The sequence below is a fragment of the Tursiops truncatus genome, chromosome 11, assembly GCF_011762595.2.
Source record: "Tursiops truncatus isolate mTurTru1 chromosome 11, mTurTru1.mat.Y, whole genome shotgun sequence".
Taxonomy (NCBI): Eukaryota; Metazoa; Chordata; class Mammalia; order Artiodactyla; family Delphinidae; genus Tursiops; species Tursiops truncatus.
The window spans coordinates 14,704,347-14,730,063 of NC_047044.1; the positions used below are offsets into that span (position 1 = coordinate 14,704,347).

General features: G+C 41.5%; 1 protein-coding gene across 9 annotated transcripts; it reads left to right on the forward strand.

Moving 5' to 3' along the window:
* The first annotated feature begins 293 nt into the window (after window positions 1–293).
* On the forward strand, window positions 294–24,982 carry PRDM4 (PR/SET domain 4). 9 transcript variants are annotated; one of them, XM_019918463.3, is made up of 12 exons: window positions 294–412; window positions 762–1,028; window positions 4,166–4,299; window positions 6,856–7,041; window positions 8,630–9,424; window positions 11,680–11,829; window positions 12,819–12,958; window positions 13,908–13,993; window positions 14,982–15,109; window positions 15,736–16,050; window positions 17,576–17,744; window positions 23,062–24,982. In XM_019918463.3, exons 2-12 carry the CDS (start codon window positions 1,018–1,020, stop codon window positions 23,372–23,374), a joined length of 2,427 nt encoding a protein of 808 aa, XP_019774022.2. In that variant the 5' UTR covers window positions 294–412; window positions 762–1,017; the 3' UTR covers window positions 23,375–24,982. The 9 variants fall into 9 exon arrangements, 7 of the variants coding, with proteins under 7 accessions (XP_019774022.2, XP_019774021.2, XP_019774030.1 ...); XM_019918462.3 differs by lacking the exon at window positions 294–412 and adding an exon at window positions 429–580; XR_012324203.1 differs by lacking the exon at window positions 294–412 and having other exon boundaries at window positions 440–1,028; window positions 23,062–24,306; window positions 24,788–24,982.
* The last annotated feature ends 735 nt before the right edge of the window (window positions 24,983–25,717 follow it).

The following is a 25,717-nucleotide window of genomic DNA, read 5'->3' on the forward strand; positions in this document are numbered from 1 at the left end:
ACACCTCTATGTTAAGTCCCTTATTTCAAATTTTGTGGGCTTGCGTGGACCCACGCTTTGCTACTAGGAGAATGCCAGGAAGACTGAAATCCTAAGTTTGGTGGATTTATAAGACTCAGAACTCACTCCCTGCGCGCACGTCAGCCCTGGTTACTTAGCAACGGGATCGATCGCTCGGCGCTCGACTCGACCCGGCCGGACTGAGACGAGGCGTTCCGGGCCGAGCCTCTCACGGCCCGCCCCCTCCGGCCCGAGTCCCCGCGGCGCGCAAGCGCGGAACGGGGTGGGTTGGGGGGAGGGGGAGTCGGTGCGCTGGCGCCGGTTGCGGGCCGTGGCGGGGAGGGGCACACGCACAAGGGGCGGGGCAGCGGGCGCCGAGAGTGGCTGAGGAGCCGGAAACGCGCCTTGGAGGGTGCGGCCCTGAGGACACTGCGGGTTGGGCCGGGCCGGGCGGGAAACGTTAGGCGAGCGGGCCCCGGGGCGGGGGGTCGTGCTGGCGGGGAGGGCCCCGAGGCGAGCTTTGCCCGGATGAGGAACAAAGCGGTGGGGCAGGCGTGCGCGACCCCCGCGCGGCCGGCAGGTGGGCTGCGCGCGGGCCCGGCCGGGGCGGGGCGAGGGCGGCCTGCGGGCCCCATGCCGGCGAGCGGGCGACTTGGCCGCCCTTGGGAGGCAGTGTCAGCAGGCCCGGGCTCTCTGGCGGCGAGGGGACGGGGGCTGCATCCTTCCCGTGTTTTGGTGACCGCCCTTGTCCTCCCCCTCAGGTTAGGTAGCCCCCCTCCCGAAGCTTCTGGAGGAAAGGCCTCGGGTGTCCCCCGGCATGCCTTATCTCGCGGCGGGGTGCGCGGCCGCCGGCCCTCGGGAGAAGTTGGGCTGCCCCGGGCGGCCCCGGGGAAGAATGGCCGCGTTTGTGCAGCGGTTGTAAGCAAGATGCGGTAGCACGTGACCCTGGAACGCAAACCCTGATGCCGGTTCTCCACCACCCGTGTGCGCGTTCCTCTGACACTTGGCCCCCAGCAGATGCATCACAGGTGAGTAGCTTGGTGAGCTCAGCGTTGGTGACGTCTTTGGAAAACATTTGGCAAATGAGACTTAAGAGTGCTTTTGTTTTTGGTGCCATTGGGCAGGTTACAGGTGCGATTGGCAAGTGGGTTTGTCCCAAAGGGAACAAAACATCCAGAAACCAGTATTGGGTTGAATATACTCTCATTAAATTTGATTTACTCCAAATGTGAGTAGTTGTTCCGAATAGCCATTACGTCGATTGTTGGCTCGTTGGACATCTTTATCCTTGCCTTTGAGTTATTTGCGCGTTTAATAATATTTTCATCTGGATTTTGAAGTGTGTTTTTAGCTCAAAACCATGTTTCACGTTGAATTTTGCTGGTTACCGTCTGGCTTGGCTGGTAATGTAGAGAAATTAAGTTATTAATTGTGCAGGCTCCGTGTTAATGTTGAAAGTACTTTGTGGTACCATGCCACTACAGTACAGAAGTGTGGCAGAGAAATAGTTACATTTGGCCATTCTTTATGAGTCCTTTCATAGGCTGTATGTTGAGGATAAGGAAGATTAAAAAAAGTTCATCCAAATTACTGAAACTGTCCATTGCATTTGCAAAGTGGCTGCATTTCAGTTAGCTTCTTATGTCATTCTAAGAAAAAGTCGTAAGATCAACAAATGGTTCATACATAGGTCACATAAACTAGAGAAGATGAAGGATATGATTCTACAATGAATGCATAGGGAAGAAGAGCGAGCTTAGTATCTTGATTCTGGCCCTTCTCCCAAGATTGCTTCCTAGCATCCCATATGGGAAAAGGAGCTAGAATAGACTTGCATTTTGGAATGAGGGAGTCTTTTGAGGCTCATACTGTAAATTCCCTTCATCTGCTTTCTCTCTGTGGGATACTAGTTACCTTTGGTTTATGGCTGCTGAGATCATCACATTTTAGTGACTCACAGCAAAGCAGAAATCTGCTGAGCCTCTCACATTAAACTCCGGTTTGAACTGGTTTGAGAAGGCCTAAGAGTCAACCTAGAAGCACCGTTTTGATTTTCATCTTGAGATGAGGTGCACAGATTAATACTCAGAAATTTTCAGCATGGAATTTGAAGCTACAGACTTTTAATTGTACTTAAAAAAATTATCGTAACCATTTTTTTGTAGGTCATTACTGCTCCAGTGGTTCTAAAGTTTTAGTTAATGTTTGTAGCTATAAAGTCACAGGAAAAGTCTGTTTTAAACCACCCCAAACCCAGAAACCTTCAAAATTGTCAGCTATCGCTTCTTTAGGCTATAAGGATTTTTGCATTCTTTTATAGCATAATTAAATACTGTTATTAATGTGCTGTCTTTCATAAGGTGTATCTCATTTGCCATGTGATGCTAGTTGTCTTTCTAGTAAAGATGAGTTTGCATTGCTTCATCCAAATCAAATACATATTTCAGAATGCCTACTCTATATAGGGTGTCGCCCTCAGCTTTGTACACTTTATTAACGTCTGGGAGCCTAGTTGTATGAGATACCTAGCCCGGAGTAAGGTTGAAGCTTATGGATAGAGAGTAATTCAGGAATAGATCTATGTGGGACTTTAAACATACTCCACGATATAAATACACAGATCATAAGTGTTGGGACTGTAAAAGGCAAAGAGTTTCTTTTATTGTAATTGTCTTTTTCTAGTCATAGTTAAGAGTTTAGATTTCTTAAATTAGGCAGACCTGGACTTAAATGCCAATTCTGCGACTTACTAGTTTTCTTAAATTAGGCAGACCTGGATTTAAATCCCGACTCTACCACTTACTAGTTAATGTAATTTGGGGTTAAGTTTCTTAGCCTGAGTCTCAATTTTCTCCTCTCTAAAATGGGATTAAGAATAATACCTACCTCACAGTAGTTATAAGGATTAGGTGAGGTAATTACATGTTATCACTTAGCCCAGTGCCTAACACCTAAAGTAAGGGAGTAATAAGTATTAGTTGTTATTATTTTCATGTTGATTGGCAGCTGATATTGCCATTTTTCAGATTAAAAACCTATTAAGTTTTGCCTTCACTGCTAAGGAGTGTGTAGACCGATTTGGTTCCCCTTCCTGTTCTTCACCCCTCCCATGTACATAGGTGCACGCGCATGAACTTGAATCACTGATAACTCAGTATAAGCATTGGAGGTCACTGGTGACCTCCTTTGGATAGCCTGTTGGCTGGCCCCTTGAAGTTGTTTATAATATGGCAGTCTCTAAATTCTGACATAGGAACTAATACTGATAACAATCTCTAGTAGTATCTTATTCAAATCAGTATACTCTTATTCTAATGACTTTGTCAATGGCACTACAAGATGGATTTTATGGAAAAAGCAGTTCTCAGATTCTTCAGCCAAAAATGGTCTCTAGATAAAAAAAGTTTGGTGTATTGAAAAACTTTCTGACAGTATTTTGCAGCATGATCTGTGTTATTTCATTGCTGTGTGATTTGGGGCATATGACAAGCCCTCTTTGAGCCACTGTTTCCTTGGTTACCTTATTTTGTAGAATTGGTGAGCAAATATGAAGTAATTTTTTATAAAGTAGCTAGCAAAGCTTGCCTAATGAACCTTGATATGTGGAGGATATTACTAAAATTATTGATTAATTATTAAGGTATCTATACAGAATTTTAATAAAATGCTGATCCATGGAGAAGATATGGTGCTTCTTTATACGATTGGTAATCTAATTCACACCCAGTATCACTTTAACTCCTGGTAAAAGGAATTAGTAAAAATTCTTTGAGTAAGTTAAAACAGACTGTCTATAAAACTCCTGGTTTAAAGTAATAAGCCGGTTGGAGAAACTAAATACTGTGAAGGAAAAAACTTAGGTGAATTTAAAAAACAAACCCTTGTTGCCAGTGTGCTCTAAGGATTGCAAACTTTGCTTTAGATAGTGTGCTTAGGGTTTGGAGCGAGGCACACCTGAGTTAAATCCTGTTTCTGCTATATGATGGCTGAGTTAACATCTCTGAATCCCAATGACACTAGTTATCAGGGAGCTGTGAGCATAGAAATGAAGTCATAGTTGGTTAAGTCCCATTTCCCCACCTCCATTGTTTCAGGTTCTTCAGTACCTTAAACAGAGTCACTGAGGTAATTTTTTGCATAACTGGTTGTGTCTGCTCTTTCTTAGGATGAATGAAATGAACCTGAGCCCAGTGGGGATGGAGCAGCTGACTTCATCCTCTGTGAGCAATGCCTTGCCAGTCTCAGGGAGTCACCTGGGGTTGGCTGCCTCACCCACTCACAATGCCATCCCAGCCCCAGGTGAGTGGTAAGGGAGAGTGACTGAATTTCAGCACTTAATTGCATTATCAGTTCTAAATGGAGCCTACAGGGGGGTGAAAGCCCCTTTAAGAGTGGAAGGGAGAAGCCCAGCAGGTCTAAATGGTGGTTCCACATGTGGCAGCAATTTTCCTAGAGTACTGAAGTCCTAGTGGATAGAATAGGAGTAGCGGTTTTTTTCTGGTTGTTCTCTTCTTGGGTTAGTGGCCTTTTGTCTGTAGAGCTGTAGTTGATTTGGCATTTTATCTAGGGTTACCCATTCATCTGTTTTCCCCCTTGGCATTCTGTCCCTGGGTTATTAGGAGAGAATCAAAGTTACTGTAATAACTATTCCTAGAACACATGGGAAATTCAGCTTTATTTTCTATGATATCAAACTGGCAACAGCTGCAAACACACCAGGCCTAGAATTATGGTCAAAGAGGAGGTTTCAGAGATGAAGCTCCTACGTAGAACTCCCACTGAGCCTCAGTACTGGGACAGAATAATAGTATAGGAAAAGCTCATTTTCCCCCATCGCTGTACTTTTAAAACCTTTTTATCTGGCTAGTTCAATTTTTTCTTTCTACTGAAATAGAAATGAAACAAGTAAGCCATTGAGTCTTACAGTGGCAAGACAGTGATTCTTCGGTCTTTGACATTGTAATGTATTGGATTTTATCAAAGTAAGAGTTAATGTTTAAGAGTATTTTAAATCTATTAAGTTGTTTAGTTCTCTATAGAGAATTACCTGCTTAATTACTAATATGCAGCCGTTAAATAAGGTTTGTCTAAACTAGGGTGTCTTCACATTTCTTTTAGTGTCCACAAAAGAAATTTTTTAAAAAAGTATTACTTAACTCATTTGATTATCTCTTAGGCATTCCATTTAGTGGACACTCTTATTGAGGAGGAAAAACCTATTAAAAAATACTGCCACTGGCAAAAATAATGCGAATCAGCACTGCCCAAGTTGGTGATTGTTCATTATGATACGTAGGCACAGGGTCACTTTAGCACTTGCGGATAGATATAGTCCAAGGTAAATATAAAGTACAAATTTTTAAAAATCATGAAGTACAGCGTATATACAAAAGATTATATGAAAATATGTATGTACAGTTTTATATTTAGCTTTACATTAATTTCCAAGTAGAAACATTTTTAAAAAAATTAATTAATTAATTTTCTTGGCTGCATTGGGTCTTTGTTGCTGCGCCCAGGCCTTCTTGTTTTTGTTTTTATTTTTTGCGATACGGGGGCCTCTCACTGTTGTGGCCTCTCCCATTGTGGAGCACAGGCTCCGGACGCGCAGGCTCAGCGGCCATGGCTCACGGGCCCAGCCGCTCCGCGGCATGTGGGATCTTCCCGGACCGGGGCACGAACCCGTGTCCCCTGCATCGGCAGGCGGACTCTCAACCACTGTGCCACCAGGGAAGCCCCTAGAAGCCCAGAAGCATATCTTTTTTTAAGTGAAACGTTCTCACCATATAAAATGGAAAATATAGTAAAGTGCAAAAATAAATTAAAAAACTCTGGGGACTTCTCTGGTGGCACAGTGGTTAAGAATCCGCCTGCCAGTGCAGGGGATACGGGTTCAAGCCCTGGTTCGGGAAAATCCCACATGCCGTGGAGCAGCTAAGCCTGTGCTGCGCCACAACTACTGAGCCCGCAGGCCACAACTACTGAGCCTGCACTCTACAACTACTGAAGCCCGTGCTCCGCAACGAGAAGCTACCGCAACGAAGTGTGGCCCCTGCTCGCCACAACTAGAGAAAGCCTGTGCGCAGCAACAAAGACCCAAATAAAGAAAGAAAGAAGGAAAGAAAGAAAATTCTTAGAAAAACAAACAACTATTCTATCACTACTCAGAGACCACTCTGAACTTTGATATATTTCTTTGATCTTTGGTATGTTTCTTCCCATTCTTTTTATCTCTTATAATTTGTTTTCTTAAATTGTATTTAAACTAGGTTTTTAATTGTAATTAAATGCTTTGATACTTAGAGCAATAGACAACTGGATGATCAAGTTGGCATTTTAAAACTAACTTGACTAAATGTAGGACTTGTTTGTGGATGTCTGCACAACACTACCTATCTGTGGATGTAAAGGGCTGCTAGGTGAGATTTTTGCCCATTGCAAAAACCTTCCTAAGAGTTGAGCAAGCGATTACAGAATTTTAAAGTACTTACTTTAAAAAAAAAATTAATTATGGCTGTGTTGGGTCTTCGTTGCTGCGAGCGGGCTTTCTCTAGTTGCGGAGAGCGGGGGCTACTCTCCATTGCGGTGTGCGGGCTTCTCATTGCAGTGGCTTCTCTTGTTGCGGAGCACGGACTCTAGGCACGCAGGCTTCAGTAGTTGTGCCTTGCGGGCTCTAGAGCGCTGGTTCAGTAGTTGTGGCGCACGGGCTTAGTTGCTCCCGCGGCTTGTGGGATCTTCCCTGACCAGGGATCGAACCCATATCCCCTGCACTGGCAGGCGGGTTCTTAACCACTGCGCCACTAGGGAAGCCCTAAGATACTTACTTTTAATGGAGAAAAAAATTTTTTTTTGTAGGGCTGCCAGTGGCGATTCCAAACCTGGGTCCCTCCCTGAGCTCTCTGCCTTCTGCTTTGTCTCTCATGCTCCCAATGGGTATTGGGGATCGAGGGGTGATGTGTGGGTTACCTGAAAGAAACTACACCCTACCTCCACCACCTTACCCCCACCTTGAGAGCAGTTACTTCAGAACCATTCTACCTGGTAAGTGTTATAGTTATTCAGGAATTTAGGAGGAAGAATTCAGCCAGCTCTTAACTTCAGTTCTTGAAGGCTTGAATAACACTTTTTTCTGTTTGTCACTATTAGACATTAATCTTTGTGGGAAAAAATTGTTCATATTTATGTACTTTTCCTCTTAGAACATATAGGTAACATATTAACATAGCAGTTTGATTAAGCTTAATTTCTTTTTTTTTTTTTTTTTTTTTTTTGCGGTACGCGGGCCTCTCAGTGTTGTGGCCTCTCCCGCTGCGGAGCACAGGCTCTGGATGCGCAGGCTCAGCGGCCATGGCTCACGGGCCCAGCCGCTCCGCGGCATGTGGGATCCTCCCAGACCAGGGCACAAACCCGCGTCCCCTGCGTCGGCAGGCGGACTCTCAACCACTGCGCCACCAGGGAAGCCCTAAGCTTAATTTCTTAATGGCACATAAACAATTTTTCTTGTCTCCTCTAGCATCTCCTTGATTCAGTTTTTATAATTCTGCAGTTGTAATTCCTATCAACCACATGTCCTGCTTACAAGTGTCATTGTTTATTATAAATTAAAGTTTACTGAATTTTTATTCTAGAAGTATTATATACTCATTTCAAAAAATTTAGCAAATAAGGAGGAAGGGGAATCATTCATAGTCCCATCATCCATCTTTTTGGTGTACTTCCTTCCTGTCTTTTATTTGTATGTATAGGTTTTTACTGTTTTTCATAATTAACACTATATAGTACTTTCTATACAATTGTGTACCCTTTTTTTTACTTAATAATTTTCTCTATTTTTACATAGTTATTTTTCCCAACTACTGTGTGGTTTTCATAATTATCCTTTTTAATGATGCATTATATTCTACTGAGTGGATATTCCATGGTTTATTATATCTTTATTGTTGGACAGTTTTTTCCAGTTTTTTTAATAACCATGTATGAATGTCTTTGTGTATAATACTTACAAAATGCATTTAGGTGAGATTACCATAAGTGGAATTTCTTGTGCAAGAGGGTATGAACATTTTTGAGGTTATTATTGTAGATACTTTCCAAAGAGGATTTAGAAATTTAGGCTCCTACTGGCAATGCAGCAAGTACCATTTCACCACATCTTCATAAGCACGAGTGTTCAAATATTTTTTTCTGTTTTAATAAAGCAGGTATAATTGTGACTTGTTTTGAATAGAGCCTAATGTTTTATGATAGTCTAATAAGTTAAAAATTATATTTAATTTTTATTTTTCACATGGAAAATCTTTTAAATGATTTTACCTTTTAACTCTTATAGAGCAGATTTCAGCATCTTAAGACTCAGGAACTCCAGCCATGTATATATTAAAGGCAGCATTTATAAGTGATTAATTTCTAGTGACTTCAAAGGAACATAGTTAATTTTTTATGATTTCTGAGTTTCACAGGAAAAACTGAATTGTGGTATATGTATGTTGCTATTTATAAAGTATATAGATATCAAACCAAAGAAATAGGAGATTATTTTAGTTTAGTTACATTTGTAAGGAATTTGGAATTCTTTATATTTAACAATATACTGAAAAATTCCTGATATCTCATCTTTTCCTTTTCTCAGGCATTTTATCTTATTTAGCTGACAGACCACCTCCTCAGTATATCCACCCTAACTCTATAAATGTTGATGGTAATACAGCATTATCTATCACCAATAACCCTTCGGCGCTAGATCCCTATCAGTCCAATGGAAATGTTGGATTAGAACCAGGCATTGTTTCAATAGACTCTCGCTCTGTGAACACACATGGTGCCCAAAGTCTTCATCCCGCTGATGGCCATGAGGTGGCCTTGGACACAACAATCACTATGGAGAACGTCTCTAGGGTCACCAGCCCAATCTCTACAGATGGAATGGCAGAAGAGCTTACCATGGATGGTGTTGCAGGCGAGCATACCCAAATCCCAAATGGCTCCAGAAGTCATGAACCTCTGTCTGTGGATTCTGTGAGCAACAACCTTGCAGCAGAAACTGTAGGACATGGTGGTGTGATACCCATTCATGGGAATGGCCTGGAGCTCCCTGTGGTCATGGAGACAGACCACATTGCAAGTCGGGTCAACGGAATGTCTGACAGTGCCCTCAGTGACTCCATCCACACCGTGGCCATGAGCACCAACTCTGTAAGCGTGGCACTCTCTACCTCACACAACCTCGCCTCCCTAGAATCTGTTTCCCTCCATGAAGTTGGCCTAAGCCTAGAACCTGTGGCTGTCTCCTCCATCACCCAGGAGGTTGCTATGGGGACAGGTCATGTAGATGTGTCTTCAGACAGTCTTTCTTTTGTACCACCTTCACTGCAAATGGAAGACTCCAATTCAAACAAGGAAAATATGGCAACCTTGTTTACAATTTGTGAGTGTGCTTAGCCTTTTTCTTTTGGAGATATTGATAGAAAGGGCCATCATCCTTAACAGGTTTAGTCACAAAGTCAGGTGTTAAGGGAGTATAGAAAGTAACTAGACTTTGGAACTTTTATTTGCCTTTGTATTGTCCTTTGTATTAATGTGGTGCCTTTTCCTCAGGTAAGCCAAACAGTATATAGACATTTTGTTGGTTCTTATAGCATCTTCCTGAAGTAAGGAAACAGTCATTTCTGTATTTTACAGGTAAGCTTAGCCTAATAATGCTTAAGGTATTTCCCAAGATTTCACAGATAGTTAATTATAGAAGTAAATTTCAGTAAGGTATTCTGTGTGACATGCCATTTGCTTTTTCAACGTAAGACATATTTATTAGATCATGTGTAATATAATTCGCATATGCATTTAAAGTGTACAGTTTAGTGGTTTTTAGTATATTGACAAGGTTGTGCAACCATCATCACTGTGTAATTCCAAAATTTTTATCGCCCCATAAAGAAACCCCATTAGCAGTCACTCTCACCCCTGCCCCCCATTCTCAGGCAACCAATAATCTACTTTCTCTGGATTCGCCTATTAGACATGTCATATAAATGGAATCATACATTATGTGGCTGTGTCTGGCTTCTTTCCAGCATAATGTTGGGATGGCTCATCCATGTTATAGCATGTATTAGTACTTTATTCCTCTTTTTGGAAGAAGAATATTCCATTGTATGCATATACCGCATTTTGTTTATCCATTTATCTTTTATGAATATTTTGTTTCTCCTTTTTGGCCATTATATTCAATGCTGGTAGGAACATTCACGTACAGGTTTTTGTATGAACATATGTTTTTAATTTTCTTGGATATAAGGAGTGGAATTCCTCGTTTTGAGGAATTGCCAGACTGTTTTCCAAAGTGGCTGCACCATTTTACATTCCCAGCATCTGTGTATGAGGGTTCCATTTTCTCTACATGTTTGCCAAGACTTTTTTTTTTAATACCCATTGTAGTGGGTGTGAAGTGGCATCTCATTGTGGTTTTAATTTGCATTTCCTTAATGACTAATGATGTTGAACATCTTACATGTACTTATTGGCCATTTGTATATCTTTGAAGGAAACCTGTAAGCATTTTTTGCAGTATGAATTCTGAATCTCCTTTGTTTGAAGAGTTAACATGGTTTCTTGTTAAGAGCATTGGAGAATAAGTTCTCATAGAGTGTAGGGGATCTCTAGTCTGATATTCAAAGAATTTTTAATCAAGTAGTACTCGAAGAAGTAATATATTATTACTGCTTTGGCTAAATATGAAAACTTACTAATATTTTATGCCATTTAAGGAGTAATTTCTAATGGATTTCTTAGGAGAAAAAGGCACCTAGAAGGCTGCGATTCTAAGGTTTATGTATTTACAACTATTTTGTGAATGAATTTGGAAAGTTTGAACACAATCATTGACTAAATAGGGTCATTAATACTACTGTTAAGGTAGCAGTGAGAAAGGAAAGTAAAAGAATAGAGCAGAAGATTTATAGAGAAGGAGGACACTCCTGAGCTTGTAAAAGTGAAGTTACAGTAAGCACAGAAAACAGAATATGAATTCAGCGTTTTTTCTGACAATGCAAAAAGACCGCATGAACAATAAGAATTAAGAATGTTAAGCAAATATGTCTGCAAGAATATGATTCACCTGCTGTCCCAAAGAGCAGGTTGCATATTTTTTTTGACTTAAGAGCTTGTCATCAAAGCGTGGTCAGCCAGTTTGTTAATAGTGAAGCAAAAGAGAGCAGTGGTGCAGCTGGCTCTGACTTTGTTGTGCTCTGTTGTCATCTCTGTTTTGGCTTTGCATCGCTACAGCATTTCAACTCAGTTTCCTCTTATAGTTTGGTAGAATTGGAATCTTTTGGACTTTAGAACATCATATCTCAAGGTATTACTTATCTACTCAATGTAAGGAATAATATACTTGATTCTTGAAGTAATGTAGGCTTATTTTTTGATCAGTCTTTCTCTTACGCATTGAATAGAAAACTTGTCCAGTTGGATCAAAAGAAAAATATCAAATGTTGCTGAAGAGAGATATAACAGTGGATATATATTTTAGTGTAAGAAAGTAGTTCTTTGATCAGAGAATTTCTGCTAGAACCTTGCTTCGTACTGGTTACATTTTAATAATTTGTATTTAAATAAAAAAGCAGGTGGTCATTCATTTGCCTGCTAGAACTGACCCCATTTATGTCTCAAATATCCCATCTGCAGGGTGCACTCTCTGTGACCGAGCCTATCCCTCAGACTGCCCAGATCACGGACCGGTGACTTTTGTTCCTGACACTCCAATAGAGAGCAGAGCGAGGCTTTCTCTCCCAAAGCAGCTTGTTCTCCGCCAGTCAATTGTGGGAGCAGATGTTGGTAAGACCCTTGGAACCATAAAACCCCATCAGAGGTTCTTCTTCCTTTGTAGGGTGAAGTTGTAAAAGTGGATGTGTGTAATTTAGTGATTATTTGGTTGATCCAGAAGTCAGTTTATAGCTGAGATTTATCCTTTTACGGAATATTTGTCTTGTCCAGGGGTGACAGCAGTACATCAAGTTGAAAACTTTATTGGAAAAGTTCCCCTTTCTTAGAATCAGAATTGAATAGAGGAGAGAATCCTAGCCTGAGTCTTTGAAGACTTGACTTTTATTTTCAGCTGTATCATCCACTATCAATAATCATGACAAAGCACTCCTTGAAACTTAGTTTCTTTTATAAAACATTGAAAATTCACCATTGATAACTTCTTTATCACTAAAGATATTTACATTAGATGTTTGTAAATTGCCTAATACTCCTTAGGAAAAGGTAATAAGAAATGTAGACTGCCGAAGTATGCTTATCCATATTGGAACTTCACATGGTATCTGCATCACTGTGCCATTCTTCGAAAATACAATACTAGGTTCGTTATTCTTTCAGGTGTAACTTAGGCATGGGTCAATTGAAAGCAATAAACAGCTTAGATAGTAAAGAGCAGTGCTTTAAGCACAAGTGATCTTAGAAGTTTGATTTATTTTGTGGTAATTGCTTTACTTTTTTATGATAGAATGATGTTCTCTAGTCTTTTTTATGTATCAACTCCAAAATAACGTATTTGGAGGGACATGGTTTGGTTCCTTGTGTATAAAAATGGTTCAGGAATTTCTGATACTGCTTCTTACTCTGCTTATTTATTCTGAGCCCCTATCTAATCTGTTTATTACTTTTTCCTTATTTACAGGATAGGACCCATAAGACTTACCTACCTCTCAGGAGTGCTAGAATATCAGTAGTACTTAGGTTCATTGAAAATAAGATTCTTTGTATGAGTTAAGCTACTCTCTTCTCTATCTGATTAGATGTTTAAATCATTGATTGTGTAGTTCATGTCCTTCCACTGATAGGTGTATGGACTGGAGAAACCATTCCTGTGCGGACTTGCTTTGGGCCTCTTATTGGCCAGCAAAGTCACTCCATGGAAGTAGCAGAATGGACAGACAAGGCAGTTAATCATATCTGGAAGGTCAGTGTTTATGAAACTTTTCTATGACTTTTGGTTGCTTTTACTGTAATGAGGTAGTTAAAAACTTAGCCAAGATTCATACAGTGCCTTTCACTTATCAGTCATTTAATAGTACATTCTCTCTGTTCTTAGTAGCCAACTTATTATACATAGCAAAACATCAGGTATTGAATATGGAAGATAAACTGTTTTAGTCTCCATTTTGTTAGATAACTCAACGATTATTCATTTTTATTACTTGTGGCAGCTGAGGCCATGGACTTTGTTTATATGTTGAAAGTCTTATTTTGTAATCAACTAAAACATTCCTCAAATATTTAGCTTGGGAAACAATTCTAGAATTGGAAGCTAAGGTTATTTCTCTAGTTTTCTAACGGAAGGGGCTAGAAACTTAAGTTTTTGATATAAACAGCTATTCCTATAACATGTTTATATAGAATTTTAGTCAATAGGTTGAGAATGATGCCTGCAAAAATTGAAGTAAGGGGGAAATGGGTCTTGTGATAGTTGGAAAGGTAGAGTGCCACTGGCATTGGGGACTTTAATTGTGGTATCCAGGAGTAAACATAGAGGAATGCTACATGCATTGGAGAAATAATGAGAAGAGGTGGTTCTCTGACCTTCATGTCCATTCATGTGGTAGGTGGTGAAGACAAGCGGACTGTTTCTTATGTTTTTTCCAGTCAAGCCAAAATGTGAATAATCAAGAGCAACATGATTCTATACACTGAGCACTAGCTGTAGGTCTCTAGTGGTCTTTATTGTACTGCTGGAAATAGGGGGACTGGTGAAATGACAAACATTTGAGAAGACAACCATGTATTTTCACACTGACTAGGAAAGTTTGTACCTACTGCAAAGTAAATGAGATTATTGCTAGACTAAACTTAGCAGCATTGTGTATCACTTTTCAGTTCATCTGATGTGTATGTTTGCCTTTTGTTGACAGATATACCACAGTGGTGTCCTAGAATTCTGCATCATTACAACTGACGAAAATGAATGTAATTGGATGATGTTTGTGCGCAAAGCCAGGTAAGAGTAGACTTGGATGAAAGAAATAGTTACGATTCAGATGTTTTTCAGTAGGAAGCTTTGAATAAAATAGGGAAGAATCGAAGAATCCAAATGACAGTGATATCTGAACATACCTTAAAGCCTAAGACTTTTCACCTTCTTCACCCCAGTAGTTGTTGACTAAGGGTTATTATAAATCAAAATATAAGAAACTATCCTTGTTTTATGAACAGTTTATTCAACTTACTAATGCAGTAAGGAATGATACAATTACCATTGACCTTGCAAGTGGGTACCTTTTCTTTTTTTTTTTTTTTGCTGTATGCGGGCCTCTCACTGTTGTGGCCTCTGCCGTTGCGGAGCACAGGCTCCGGATGCGCAGGCTCAGTGGCCATGGCTCATGGGCCCATTTGCTCCGCGGCATGTGGGATCTTCCCGGACCGGGGCACGAACCTGTGTCCCCTGCATCGGCAGGCGGACTCTTAACCACTGCGCCACCAGGGAAGCCCGGGTACCTTTTCTTTATATTAGCTATTAGTCAACCCCTTAGGCTGCTGTTGTGGTTAATTCTTGTTCAGCTATCTATTTCTGTGTCTTTGTTATATTGTTTTAAGACTTTATTTATTTTTCTTCCAGTAACAGACTGTAGTATTTCTGACTATAAAGGACGATATTGAAGTAAGAATTGTGTTTCTATGCAAGTTACTCCTAATAGGTAGTATAGGGAATTAGAGAAATGACCCAGAGAAATAGTACATCTAAGTTTTCATATAGGATTTTGCTGTAGGGATATGATGTGTTTAGTGTATATTTCAAAATTAATATGCTTGATGGGAGTTCCCTGGTGACCTAGTGGTTAGCATTCTGGGCTTTCACTGCTGTGGCCTGGGTTTAATCCTTAGTCGGGAAACTGAGATCCCGCAAGCCTTGTGGCACAGCCAAAAAAATTTTTTTAAATTAATAAAATAAATTTAATATGCTTCATTTGTTAAATGTGATAACTTAGGAATCGGGAAGAGCAGAATTTGGTGGCTTATCCCCATGATGGAAAAATCTATTTCTGCACCTCACAAGATATCCCTCCTGAAAATGAACTGCTTTTTTATTACAGCCGGGATTATGCTCAGCAGATTGGTAAGTTTATGTAAGACTTGTTTGCTATGAATCTAGCATAGTAAAAGCACCAAGGACCAGTAGTAGAGTTTTGGGAATGATTTACATGTAAGCTGAAACAAATCCCATACCTTTGTGTATATAAAAGCAGGATATTACCCCATGTTAAAAGTGTTAAAATCCGTGAGATTCTTCATAAGCTAATTGTTATTGACCAGACAGTATGAACTTTTGTGTTAGGACTTTGATTTGTGGAATTTGAAGTTCCTATGTTCCTTTTGAACCATTACAATTTAATTTCATAAAGGACAGCAAAGCTTCTTGAGTTGGTTTAACCTTCATAGGCTTTTTCTTGCACTGTGTCATGATGACAAGTGATGTTTAGGAGTGTGTATACTACAAAATCGTAAGTTTTTTTCCTAGGAAAGGTGCCTTATAATCCAGTATTTACCAAGTGTTCCCTATGTATGTGCCTGACACGCTATCTGAGATGCTGGGACTAGAGCATTGAACAAGATGTTTTAATTTTACAGGTAGTGGGCAAGCTGGAAATTTTGGTAGAAGGGAGAATTATAAGCAATAGTTACTAATATCAACAAGTTTTTAAATTTAAGTATCAGGAGACATTGAATAATCTTTCTCTTAAGGTGTTCCTGAACACCCAGATGTGCACCTCTGTAACTGTGGCAAGGAGTGCAGTTCCTATACAGAGTTCAAAGCCCACCTGACCAGCCACATCCATAACCATCTTCCTAGCCAGGGCCACAGCAGCAGCCATGGGCCAAGCCACAGCAAAGAAAGGAAGTGGAAGTGCTCCATGTGCCCCCAAGCTTTTATCTCTCCTTCCAAACTTCATGTTCACTTTATGGGTCACATGGGTATGAAGCCCCACAAGTGTGATTTCTGTAGCAAGGCTTTTAGTGATCCCAGCAACCTGCGGACCCACCTCAAGATACATACAGGTAAGTTGTGTTGGACCATCAAAGTGGAATTTTGAAAAATTAGAAATTAGTAAGGCCTTGGCAGCAAGATAGTCTTGCAGGTAGAGTTGAGATCAGATGTTAGAAAGAATCCAGCTGGCTGTCAGCAGGACTTTGTTGGGTCATAAATCTTGGTGGGATAACTGCCTCCTCAGAGAGAATTACTTCTCGTTATTAAGTTGCTTCACTTTCCAGGTGCCCCCACCATAGTTTGAAGGTGACTGGAAAAATGCAGTTAATAATCAGGAAGTTGATGTATGTGTTTGGGCCTAAAGGGAATTCTACAGAAACAGCCTGAGCCTCCCATTAGAGCTCACCCCTGGTCACCAGCCACAGCCAGTTTCTTTCCTTTGAATATTGCTCAGTAAACACTGCCAAAATTTGTTGAGTTTCTATTTTCTAAACTCCATACAAACCAACCCCTTTCTCTTAGCACTTACTTTTTTCACTTACTTTTTTACTTTGCTATAAAGTAACTGCTTTAGTTTCATTTTCTTGGCTGGGTCATTCATTCTCCAAATCTTTGAAAGTAAAGCTTTTCCTCATTCTTTTCCATTAAGACTGAGTAGTCGCAGCAGAGACCATATGGCTCACAGAGCTTAAGATTCTGACTGACCTGTAAGAAAAGGTTTGCTAACCCCTGACTTAGAGTAACTTTATTTCTTTTTTTTTTAATATAAATTTATTTATTTATTTTTGGCTGTGTTGGGTCGTTGCTGCGTGTGGGCTTTTCTTTAGTTGCGCCGCGAGTGGGGGCTACTCTTGGTTGCTGTGCGGTGGCTTTTCTTGTTGCGGATCATGGGCTCTAGGTGCACAGGCTTCATTAGTTGCGGTGCGTGGGCTCAGTAGTTGTGGCTCGTGGACTCTAGAGTGCAGGCTCAGTAGTTGTGGTGCACGGACTTCATTGCTCCGTGGCATGTGGGATCTTCCTGGGCCAGGGCTTGAACCTGTGTCCCCTGCATTGGCAGGCGGATTCTTAACCACTGAGCCACCAGGGAAGTCCCTATTTCTGCATTCTTAAAAGGATTTTATTTCATCCCTGGTTTATGAGGTCATATTAAATGTTTTAAAAAAGAATACTAAAATGTAGGTTGTAAAAATATGTTTGCTTATAGGCAAGTACTAGATTTCATGAGTTTTTAAAAAAAAATAATTGAATTAAGTTGGGCACTGGGGTTATAAGTGATTTTTTTTCCAGAGTTTATATCATGTGTTAGCTATAAACATTAAAAAGTGTGTGTGTGTGTGTGTGTGTGTGTGTGTGTGTGTGTGTAGGTAAGCAGTCCTAGGAGGTCAGATTTGTTAGCTTCACTAGCTTTAGTTGCAGAATATAAATTCAGTGGCTCTGAGTGGCTCTGGGTAGACAGTCCCAGAAAGTGAAGTTCCAGTTTACAGTCAGTTCTGTTTTATTCCTGCCTCTGCTACATACCCATACAGTGTGCCTCTTCATCCTGAGAATGCTCGTGGCAGTTTTATTGATGGTATGGTAATTCGGGTTGATGTGCAGGTCAGAAGAACTACAGGTGCACTTTGTGTGACAAGTCTTTCACCCAGAAGGCTCACCTGGAGTCCCACATGGTTATCCACACGGGCGAGAAGAACCTCAAGTGTGATTACTGTGACAAGCTGTTCATGCGGAGGCAGGACCTCAAGCAGCACGTGCTCATCCACACACAGTGAGTCGCCCGCAGCCCAACACCCCTCGGGCGGGGAACGAGGCTTGTCATCTGTCTCCTGCCTTGGCACCCGTCGGTGCCTCCTGTGTTCCATGTAGCCAAGCAGAGGTTGGAAAACTAACGTTTTGGTTTATCCTGGAAGATTTCACTTGTTTTTCTTATTTTTCACCTCTACTCTCTGTATTTCCTTTTTTTTCATATTTTCAAAACATCATTTCATTAACAAATTTCTAAGTACCTCCTTGATGCCCAGCACTGTGCTAAGTGGTAAAAATACAAAGATGAGATGGTCCTTGGATTTAAAGAGCTTGGAGAGCATTAAGAGACAGAAGAGTAATTGCTATACTGTGTTGCAGATGTCAGGGTAAGCGCTGGGTCCTGAGAGACCAGAGAGGAGGATCCAGCCCAGCCTGCAGTGTCCTGGGAAAGTGTCCTGGTAGTTTGAGCAAGCATTAAAGGAGATAAATTAGAGTTATTCGGGGAGACAGTGAAGGGTAAGGGATGAGAATACTGTTCTAGACAGATGAAACGGAGTATGCGAAAAGGACTGTGAAATGCGAGTGGTTCTTTTCTTTTCTTTTTTTTTTTTTTTTTGGCTGCGTGTGCGGCATGCAGGATCTTAGTTCCCTGACCAGGGATCGAACCTGTGCTCCTGCAGTGGAAGCACAGAGTCATAACCACTGGACCACCAAGAAGGTCCCGCTAGTGGTTCTTTATAGTTAGAGCATTGGGTGTATATGAGAGCGAGGGAGAGAGAGGCAGCAGCCAAATCATGAAGAGCTTTTTATCCAACTAAAAAAATTAAATTTCATTCTGGAAATAATGGAGAGTCACCAAAGCATTTTCCCTACCTATGTACCAGGAACTATTCTGTGCTTTGTGTGTGTGCGTGCATGTGTGTATTTTAATTATGGCATAAAACACAAATTTTACTGTCTTAACCATTTTTAAGTATATAGTTAGTAATGTTACGTGTATTCACATTCTTGCACAGGCATTGAAGGATTTTAAGGGAAAGAATGTCATGGTGAGATGTTCTTTTTTTTTTTTTTTTTTGAGATGTTCATTTTATAAAGATTACTCTGGCAGCAGGAAAGGGTGATTGAAGGAGGAGAAGGCCAAGTATTGGGAGACCTATTAGGATTTTATTGCATGGATCCAAGTGTAATTAATTGCCCAGCCTGTGTTAGTTACAGTAGTAGTAGAGAGAAGAGAACAGATTTTGTGGTCCTGAGCTTTTAGCAAGTGTTAGAAGAGGGAGAAAACATTAGCTTGAATTATTATTTAGAAATCCATAAAAAATGGAAACTTTATATTCTTATTACGGGTTTTAGATAAATATTTTGCTTTTATACCAGCTCTTTGATTCATAGCCACAGTGCAACCTGAAACACTAAAACATCCAAGAAGTCTGGATCTACATTCCAAACTCTCAAAATGACCTTTTAAACAAAGTCTTCATTAAGTGGTTTCATTCTTAGTATGAAATTTTAGAAATTTGACACACTAATTATCAAATATTAGATATGATTGTACATAATTAGAGCTGAAAGAGATCTCTGGGATCATTTAGTCTAGCTGCTTATATTAGTCAGCTTGAGCTGCCATTAACAAAATACCATAGACTGGGTGGTGGCTTAAACAAAAGAAATTTATATTCTTAAACTTCTGGAGGCTGGAAGTCGAGATCAGGGTGCCAGCATGGTTGGGTTTTGATGAGGGCCTTCTTCCTGGCTTGCGCATGGCTGCCTTCTTGTGTCCTCACATGGTGGAGAGAGCGAGCAAGCTCTGGTCTCTCTTCCTCTTCTTATAAGGGCACTAATCCCATCATGGGGGTCCCATCCTTATGACCTCATCTAAACCTGATTACCTCCCACAGGCCCCCACCTCCAAATACCATCACATTATGAGTTACAGCTTCAACATACCAATTTAGGAGTGGGGGTGGGGGGATGACAAATATCCAACCGATAACACTGCTCATGATAATCAGCTGGGAAATGTGAAAAACAGTGATTGGTGCCAGGGCCCCAGCTCCAGGGATTCTAATTTAGTTGGTCAGGGATAGAGCCCTGGCCTTGGTATTTTTAAAAAGCTCCCCAAGTGAGTCTAATGTCCAGTCAGTGTTGAGTGCTACTCAGTTGATCCAAATGAAAGACTTGTTTCACAGTATCTCTGGCAAGTGGCTATATTGTTACTTCTTGAAAACCACACATAAAGAGGAGTTATTATCTTCCTTGACCTTAACTTTCTATTCTTTCAAGTGATGTGTAAATTTGCACTTGCTTTTATGGTAGCCATTTCACAGCATAATGAAATAGAAATTATTTTGAGATTAGTCATAACTGCTTATCTCCTTTTGGGGTGGAAATTGGCTTTATCAGATGTTGACCAGTGAAAGCAGTTTTCTTAAATGTGGATCTGGACACTTTCTCATGATGACAAAATATAATAAGCCTCTACCAAACTCCCATGGTATAAAAGTTGTTTTAGGACTGTCAAGACTTTATGCTAGTATAAGTCATTCATAAAAGAAGCACCATTCACCATATATATATATACACACACACACACATACATACACACACACACACACACACATACATACACACATTTTGGCTGCACCACACGGCTTGCAGGATCTTAGTTCCCCAACCAGGGATTGAACCCAGGCCCTCGGCAGTGAACGTCCTAACCACTGGACTGCTGGAGAATTCCCCAACCAATTTTTTTTTTTTTTTTTGCGGTACGCGGGCCTCTCACTGTTGTGGCCTCTCCCGTTGTGGAGCACAGGCTCCGGATGCACAGGCTCAGCGGCCATGGCTCACGGGCCCAGCCGCTCCGCGGCATGTGGAATCCTCCTGGACCGGGGCACGAACCCGTGTCCCCTGCATCGGCAGGTGGACTCTCAACCACTGCGCCACCAGGGAAGCCCCCCAACCAATATTTTTGAATGAGACTTCTATAGAGATCATTGGTAAAATTTTCAGTTGTTTGTATCTTTACTTTTAGGCATTTCAAAATGCATATGTTAGTATTGGAATTCATTCTATTTATCTGCTTAGAAAAGAACTATAGCCCCTAAAGCCAAATGTAGGAGTTGTTCCTCTCCCAGTGCTCCCCTGGGAGTATAAGGCATGGGACTTTGCCCTTCCTCTAAGAAAGGAACTTGAGAGTACGAGTGGGGCGCTTATTCTCTAGGTCGTTATCTTAGTCCCGTGGCTTTGTGATCTATATCCCCAGCCTTATATAACTAACCATTCACTCAGCATCTCTGAGTTCTGGATGTCCGCTAGGCAGCTCAAACCTGGTAAGTCCAAACCTCAACTCTTCGTATTAACCCAACAAACTTGATTTTCCCCAGTGTTCACCGGCTCAGAAAATGATACCACCATTCATCCCAGTGGCTCAAGCCAAACACCTTGGAGTCGTCCTCAACTCAGTCTTCCATTCTTTCCTTCATTCAGCTCTTGCCTGGTTGAGACCACCAGCATCTTTTTTATGGACAACTTCAGTAGTGTCGCAGCTGACTTCCTTGCTGCTCTTCTCTCTCCTCATCCATTCCCCAACACAGATACACACACAGTGCCACACACACATGCTGCATTCGTCCACAGTGGCCAGAGTGATATATTTAAAACATAAGTCAGATTGTGCACATCTCCAGTCGTGATTCTTCATTGACTAGAAGCCCCTTCATGATGTGGTAGTGGTACTTGACTACGTGTCCCACTCCATCTTTTATTGCTTTTCTCATACTGTTCTATTTTACCCACGTTGGGCCTCCCCTTGCTACTACTTCAGCATACTGAACACAGTCTCAGGGCCTTCGCACTGTTCTGCCTCTGCCTAGAAACTTCTCCTTCTGGATATCTCCCTGTCTTCCTCCCTCACTTCATTCAGGTTTCTGCTTAAGTTTGTCATTTCCTCAGAATGGCCTTCCTTGATTATCTCATCTAAAACAGGACTCTGTCACTCTTACCTGGCTTCATTTTTTTTAATAGTATTTATTACTATCTGATATCACATTATATATTTTTAATTTGTTTATGGTGTGAGTCCTCCACTAGAATGTAAGCTCCATGAGGCAGGAACTGAGTTTTCCCTGTCCTGTAGCTCCACAGAATTCTTCTCTGCCACGTCCTGCTGGGAGAAGGTGGTAGAAATGCTAAGGAAACCAGGCTTCAGAACTTTCCACTGCACCCTCACACTCCATCAAGGATTTTAACCCCCTTTTATTTGCTTCACATATTGGACTTTCATTAAGGCGTAGGGTTCAGCTGCTCAAAAAAAGAGTTAAAAAATTCCTGCTCTGTGTGATCCCTAAGTTTCTTTTCAGCTCTAAATGTCTAGGCCAAGTTTACTCCACCCTTGACACTACTGACATCTTTAGCCGGATAATTTTTTGTTGTAGGGGCTACCGTAACACCATAGTTAGATACCATTGTGTATTGGTCAATTGGCAAATGTTTTCAAATTTGAGTTTTCCAGTTGGTAAGAATGTGGGGCAACGGGAACTCACAAATGGCTGTTGATGGATGTGTATATCAATACAGCCATGTTGGAAAACAGCGTAGCATTATCTAGTAAAATTGAAGATGTACATATCCTTTGATCCAGCTATGCCTCTCCTGAGTATATGCCGTAGAGCAGCGGTCCCCAGCCTTTTCGGCACCAGGGACAGGTTTCATGGAAGACGGTTTTCCCACGGATGGGGGACGGGGATGGTTCAGGCGGTAATGCGAGCCATGGGGAGCGGCCGATGAAGCTTCTCTTGCTCACCTCTGCTGTGCGGCCCGGTTCCGAACAGGCCGTGGACCCCTGCCCTAAAGGAACTGATGCGTATGCAAATCCACACACCAGTGTAGAAATGTTCATAACAGTCTTGCCTGTGGTGATAAAGAACTGGAAAGCACCAGAATACCCATTAACAACAGACAGAGCCAGTGCCACAGATAAGTTGTGGTATATTTGTAAGTAGCTTACAGCCGTGGAAGGAAGCAAACTACTGATACAGCAACTTGATTGAAATTCAGAAACATCATACTGAGTGAAAGAAGCAAAACACAAGAGAGATACATACAGTACGATCCCATTTACATAGAGTTCTAAAACAAGCAAAATCAGTCTATGGTGTTTAAACTACAAATGTTTTATGACTCTTCTATATGATACATCTCCTGTTAAAAAAAAAAAAGTTTGATTCTACTTGGGTAGAGCTTCTCTGACAAAGGTCTGAGGTTGTGCAGAATAAGTGTGTGCCTCAGTTGTCATTTGTAACCCCAAATCAAATGTTTTTTTCTTGTGTTCCTCTTAGAGAACGCCAGATCAAGTGCCCCAAGTGTGATAAGCTGTTCTTGAGAACAAATCACTTAAAGAAACATCTCAATTCACATGAAGGAAAACGGGATTATGTCTGTGAAAAGTGTACAAAGGCTTATCTAACCAAATATCATCTCACCCGACACCTGAAAACCTGCAAAGGGCCCACGTCCAGTTCATCAGCGCAGGAGGAGGAGGAGGAAGACGACTCGGAGGAGGAGGAGCTCGCGGACCCTGCGGGGGCAGAAGGCTGCCGGGTTAGCAGTGCTGTGTATCCCGCGGACGAGGCTCTGTCTACACATAAATGAAAGGAAAAGGAGCCAGCTGTTTCGGATGGAAAATACAAAAGGGAAAAACACACATGACCAGTTATCCACTACCGTGCTTTTTATATAAAATAATTGCTGATTTCCTTCCAGCCAACAGTCAAAACAGACTAAATGGGAACGGATAAAGCACTTATAGAAGAGTATCCTAATGAAAACACTTTAAGAAAGATTGAGAAAAGAGCATGTATCCTATTTTTAAGTGGCGTATGGGGAGGAAAGTGTCAACTTTTGAGATCTTTTTTTTTTTTTTTTTTGCTGTACACGGGCCTCTCACTGTTGTGGCCTCTCCCATTGCGGAGCACAGGTTCCGGATGCGCAGGCTCAGGGGCCATGGCTCATGGACCTAGCTGCTCCGCGGCATGTGGGATCCTCCGGGGCACGAACCCATGTCCCCTGCATCGGCAGGCGGACTCCCAGCCACTGCGCCAGCAGGGAAGCCCTGAGATTTATTCTTTATTTACATAATTGGGTGATACGTTTATGCCTGAGTCAGAGCTGCTCTCTGCCCAAACAAATCAGATTTATTTTAAATTCTTTCATTATTCCATTTTTCTCCCAAGCCACTGATTTGGTAGCACTCTAAACTTGGTCCCTGCCTTACAGTCGTCCTGATTATGGTTCTGGTGTTTTATTTTATGCAGACTTGTGACTTAAGCTCATCCTAGAATGGATTGGAATATAACAACGTAAGCTTGTTACTCTTGACTACAGCTAACAAGTTTAAAGCACCACCTACCTTAATCTCTTCTGGCTGCTTGGGAGTTTAGGGTAGGTCTTGCTTCCCAAAATTTCAGCAGGTACCTAGAGGACAGATAAAAAAGGGAGCAGCCAGGCAGTAGGCACTGATGGAGAGAAGAAAAGGAGAGATGCCTGGGCCACTGTCCAAGAAGCTAGCTTTGATTGAAGCTGGGGTAAGAGATCTGGTGGTTGTTCCTTAGAGGTCTTTGTAGGTTTAGACATGTCTCTGTCTCCAGTGAAGCCTCCAGCACCTAGACAAAGGGGATCTGGGGGTGTAGCAAGCCAAGTAATGCCTGCTGCATCGTCTCCTGATAACAAGGACATGTGGACTCAGCTGGCAAAGTGGTACCTTGGCCCAGGGAAGGAAGGAGGGAATGATCCTTCCTATCTGGCTTACCCTATGAAAAGGATCAAGACACCATTAAAATGTTGCCAACTCAGAATGACAGATGACATATTGGTGCATTTGCAAGATTAGGCCTTCCCAGTTGTCTACAATGAAGGACCTCATCAGTTAAGCATGGTGGATGCCAAAGGATTTGGGAAGTGCAGAAGGTTAAATGGTCACCACGTGGGTGTGTTTTCAGAGTCCCAGCTTAATTATCTACCCATCTGATCTTTTCACCTTGTCTCTCATGCATCTTCTGCTTTCAGCAAGAAGCAAACACATCTTGAAGTTGACGGTTGATGGAACATGCTCTCCTGCTCTAAGGCGCGACCTCTGGGCTGGACTAGAGAGAACCTTGGTGGGAAGGTTTTGCTGCTAATGTATTTATGGAATGAATGTATTTCATTCAAATCTGTATTCCTCTAGGAAGGATTAAAATAAAAACTTTTTAAAAAATACGATTCCTCTTGTAATCTCATTTTGTGGACGGAGAGGAATGAGTCTTTTTAGGGAAAATGAGGTACAACTTGAGTTTTTCTTAAGGTCAGAAGTGGAGAAAGTATTTCCTAAGTACTGTAGCTTTGAAATTATATTTTCGCATGCTTCTGCATAACAGTGCTTAAATAAACTATGCTCCCTGTGTTTCCAGCTCTCATCCCTGCCCTCTTCCTTCCTAAGGTGGTGCCTTTGCTGTCTCCTTGGAGAACTACAGGTCTACAGTTGAGGGAGTTGGTGAGGTATGGTGGTTAGAGGTGGCTGTCAACACTGGGCCATGAAGGCTTCATCAGGGAGCTCTGGTGGGACTGAGGCAACTCAAATCTCAGCCTTTTCAGCTCGTAAAGGCATCCTGGTGGCAGCGACTCCTGTCCCCAGGAAACCATCGGTGGTAGAACTATAAGCACCTTTCTCCCTTTAACTCTGGCTCACGCTGGGTTAAATTTCTTCATTTCCAGGTGCTAGTTGAAGTGCTGCCCAAGATAGATAAACCTTACGTAAAACGGTAAAAGAGGAATTCTGGGAAATAGTTTAGGTGAAAATGTAGCTGCTGTTGCTTGCTTTACAACTGTGTCTTCCATTTTTTTTTTTTACCTCTTAGACTTAAGTGACACATTATAAGTCATTCTCACAAGATGAGTAAATTAGTAGCTGCCCCTTTGACAAGATTTAACTCTGAGCCTTCCTTGCCCATTGCAGGT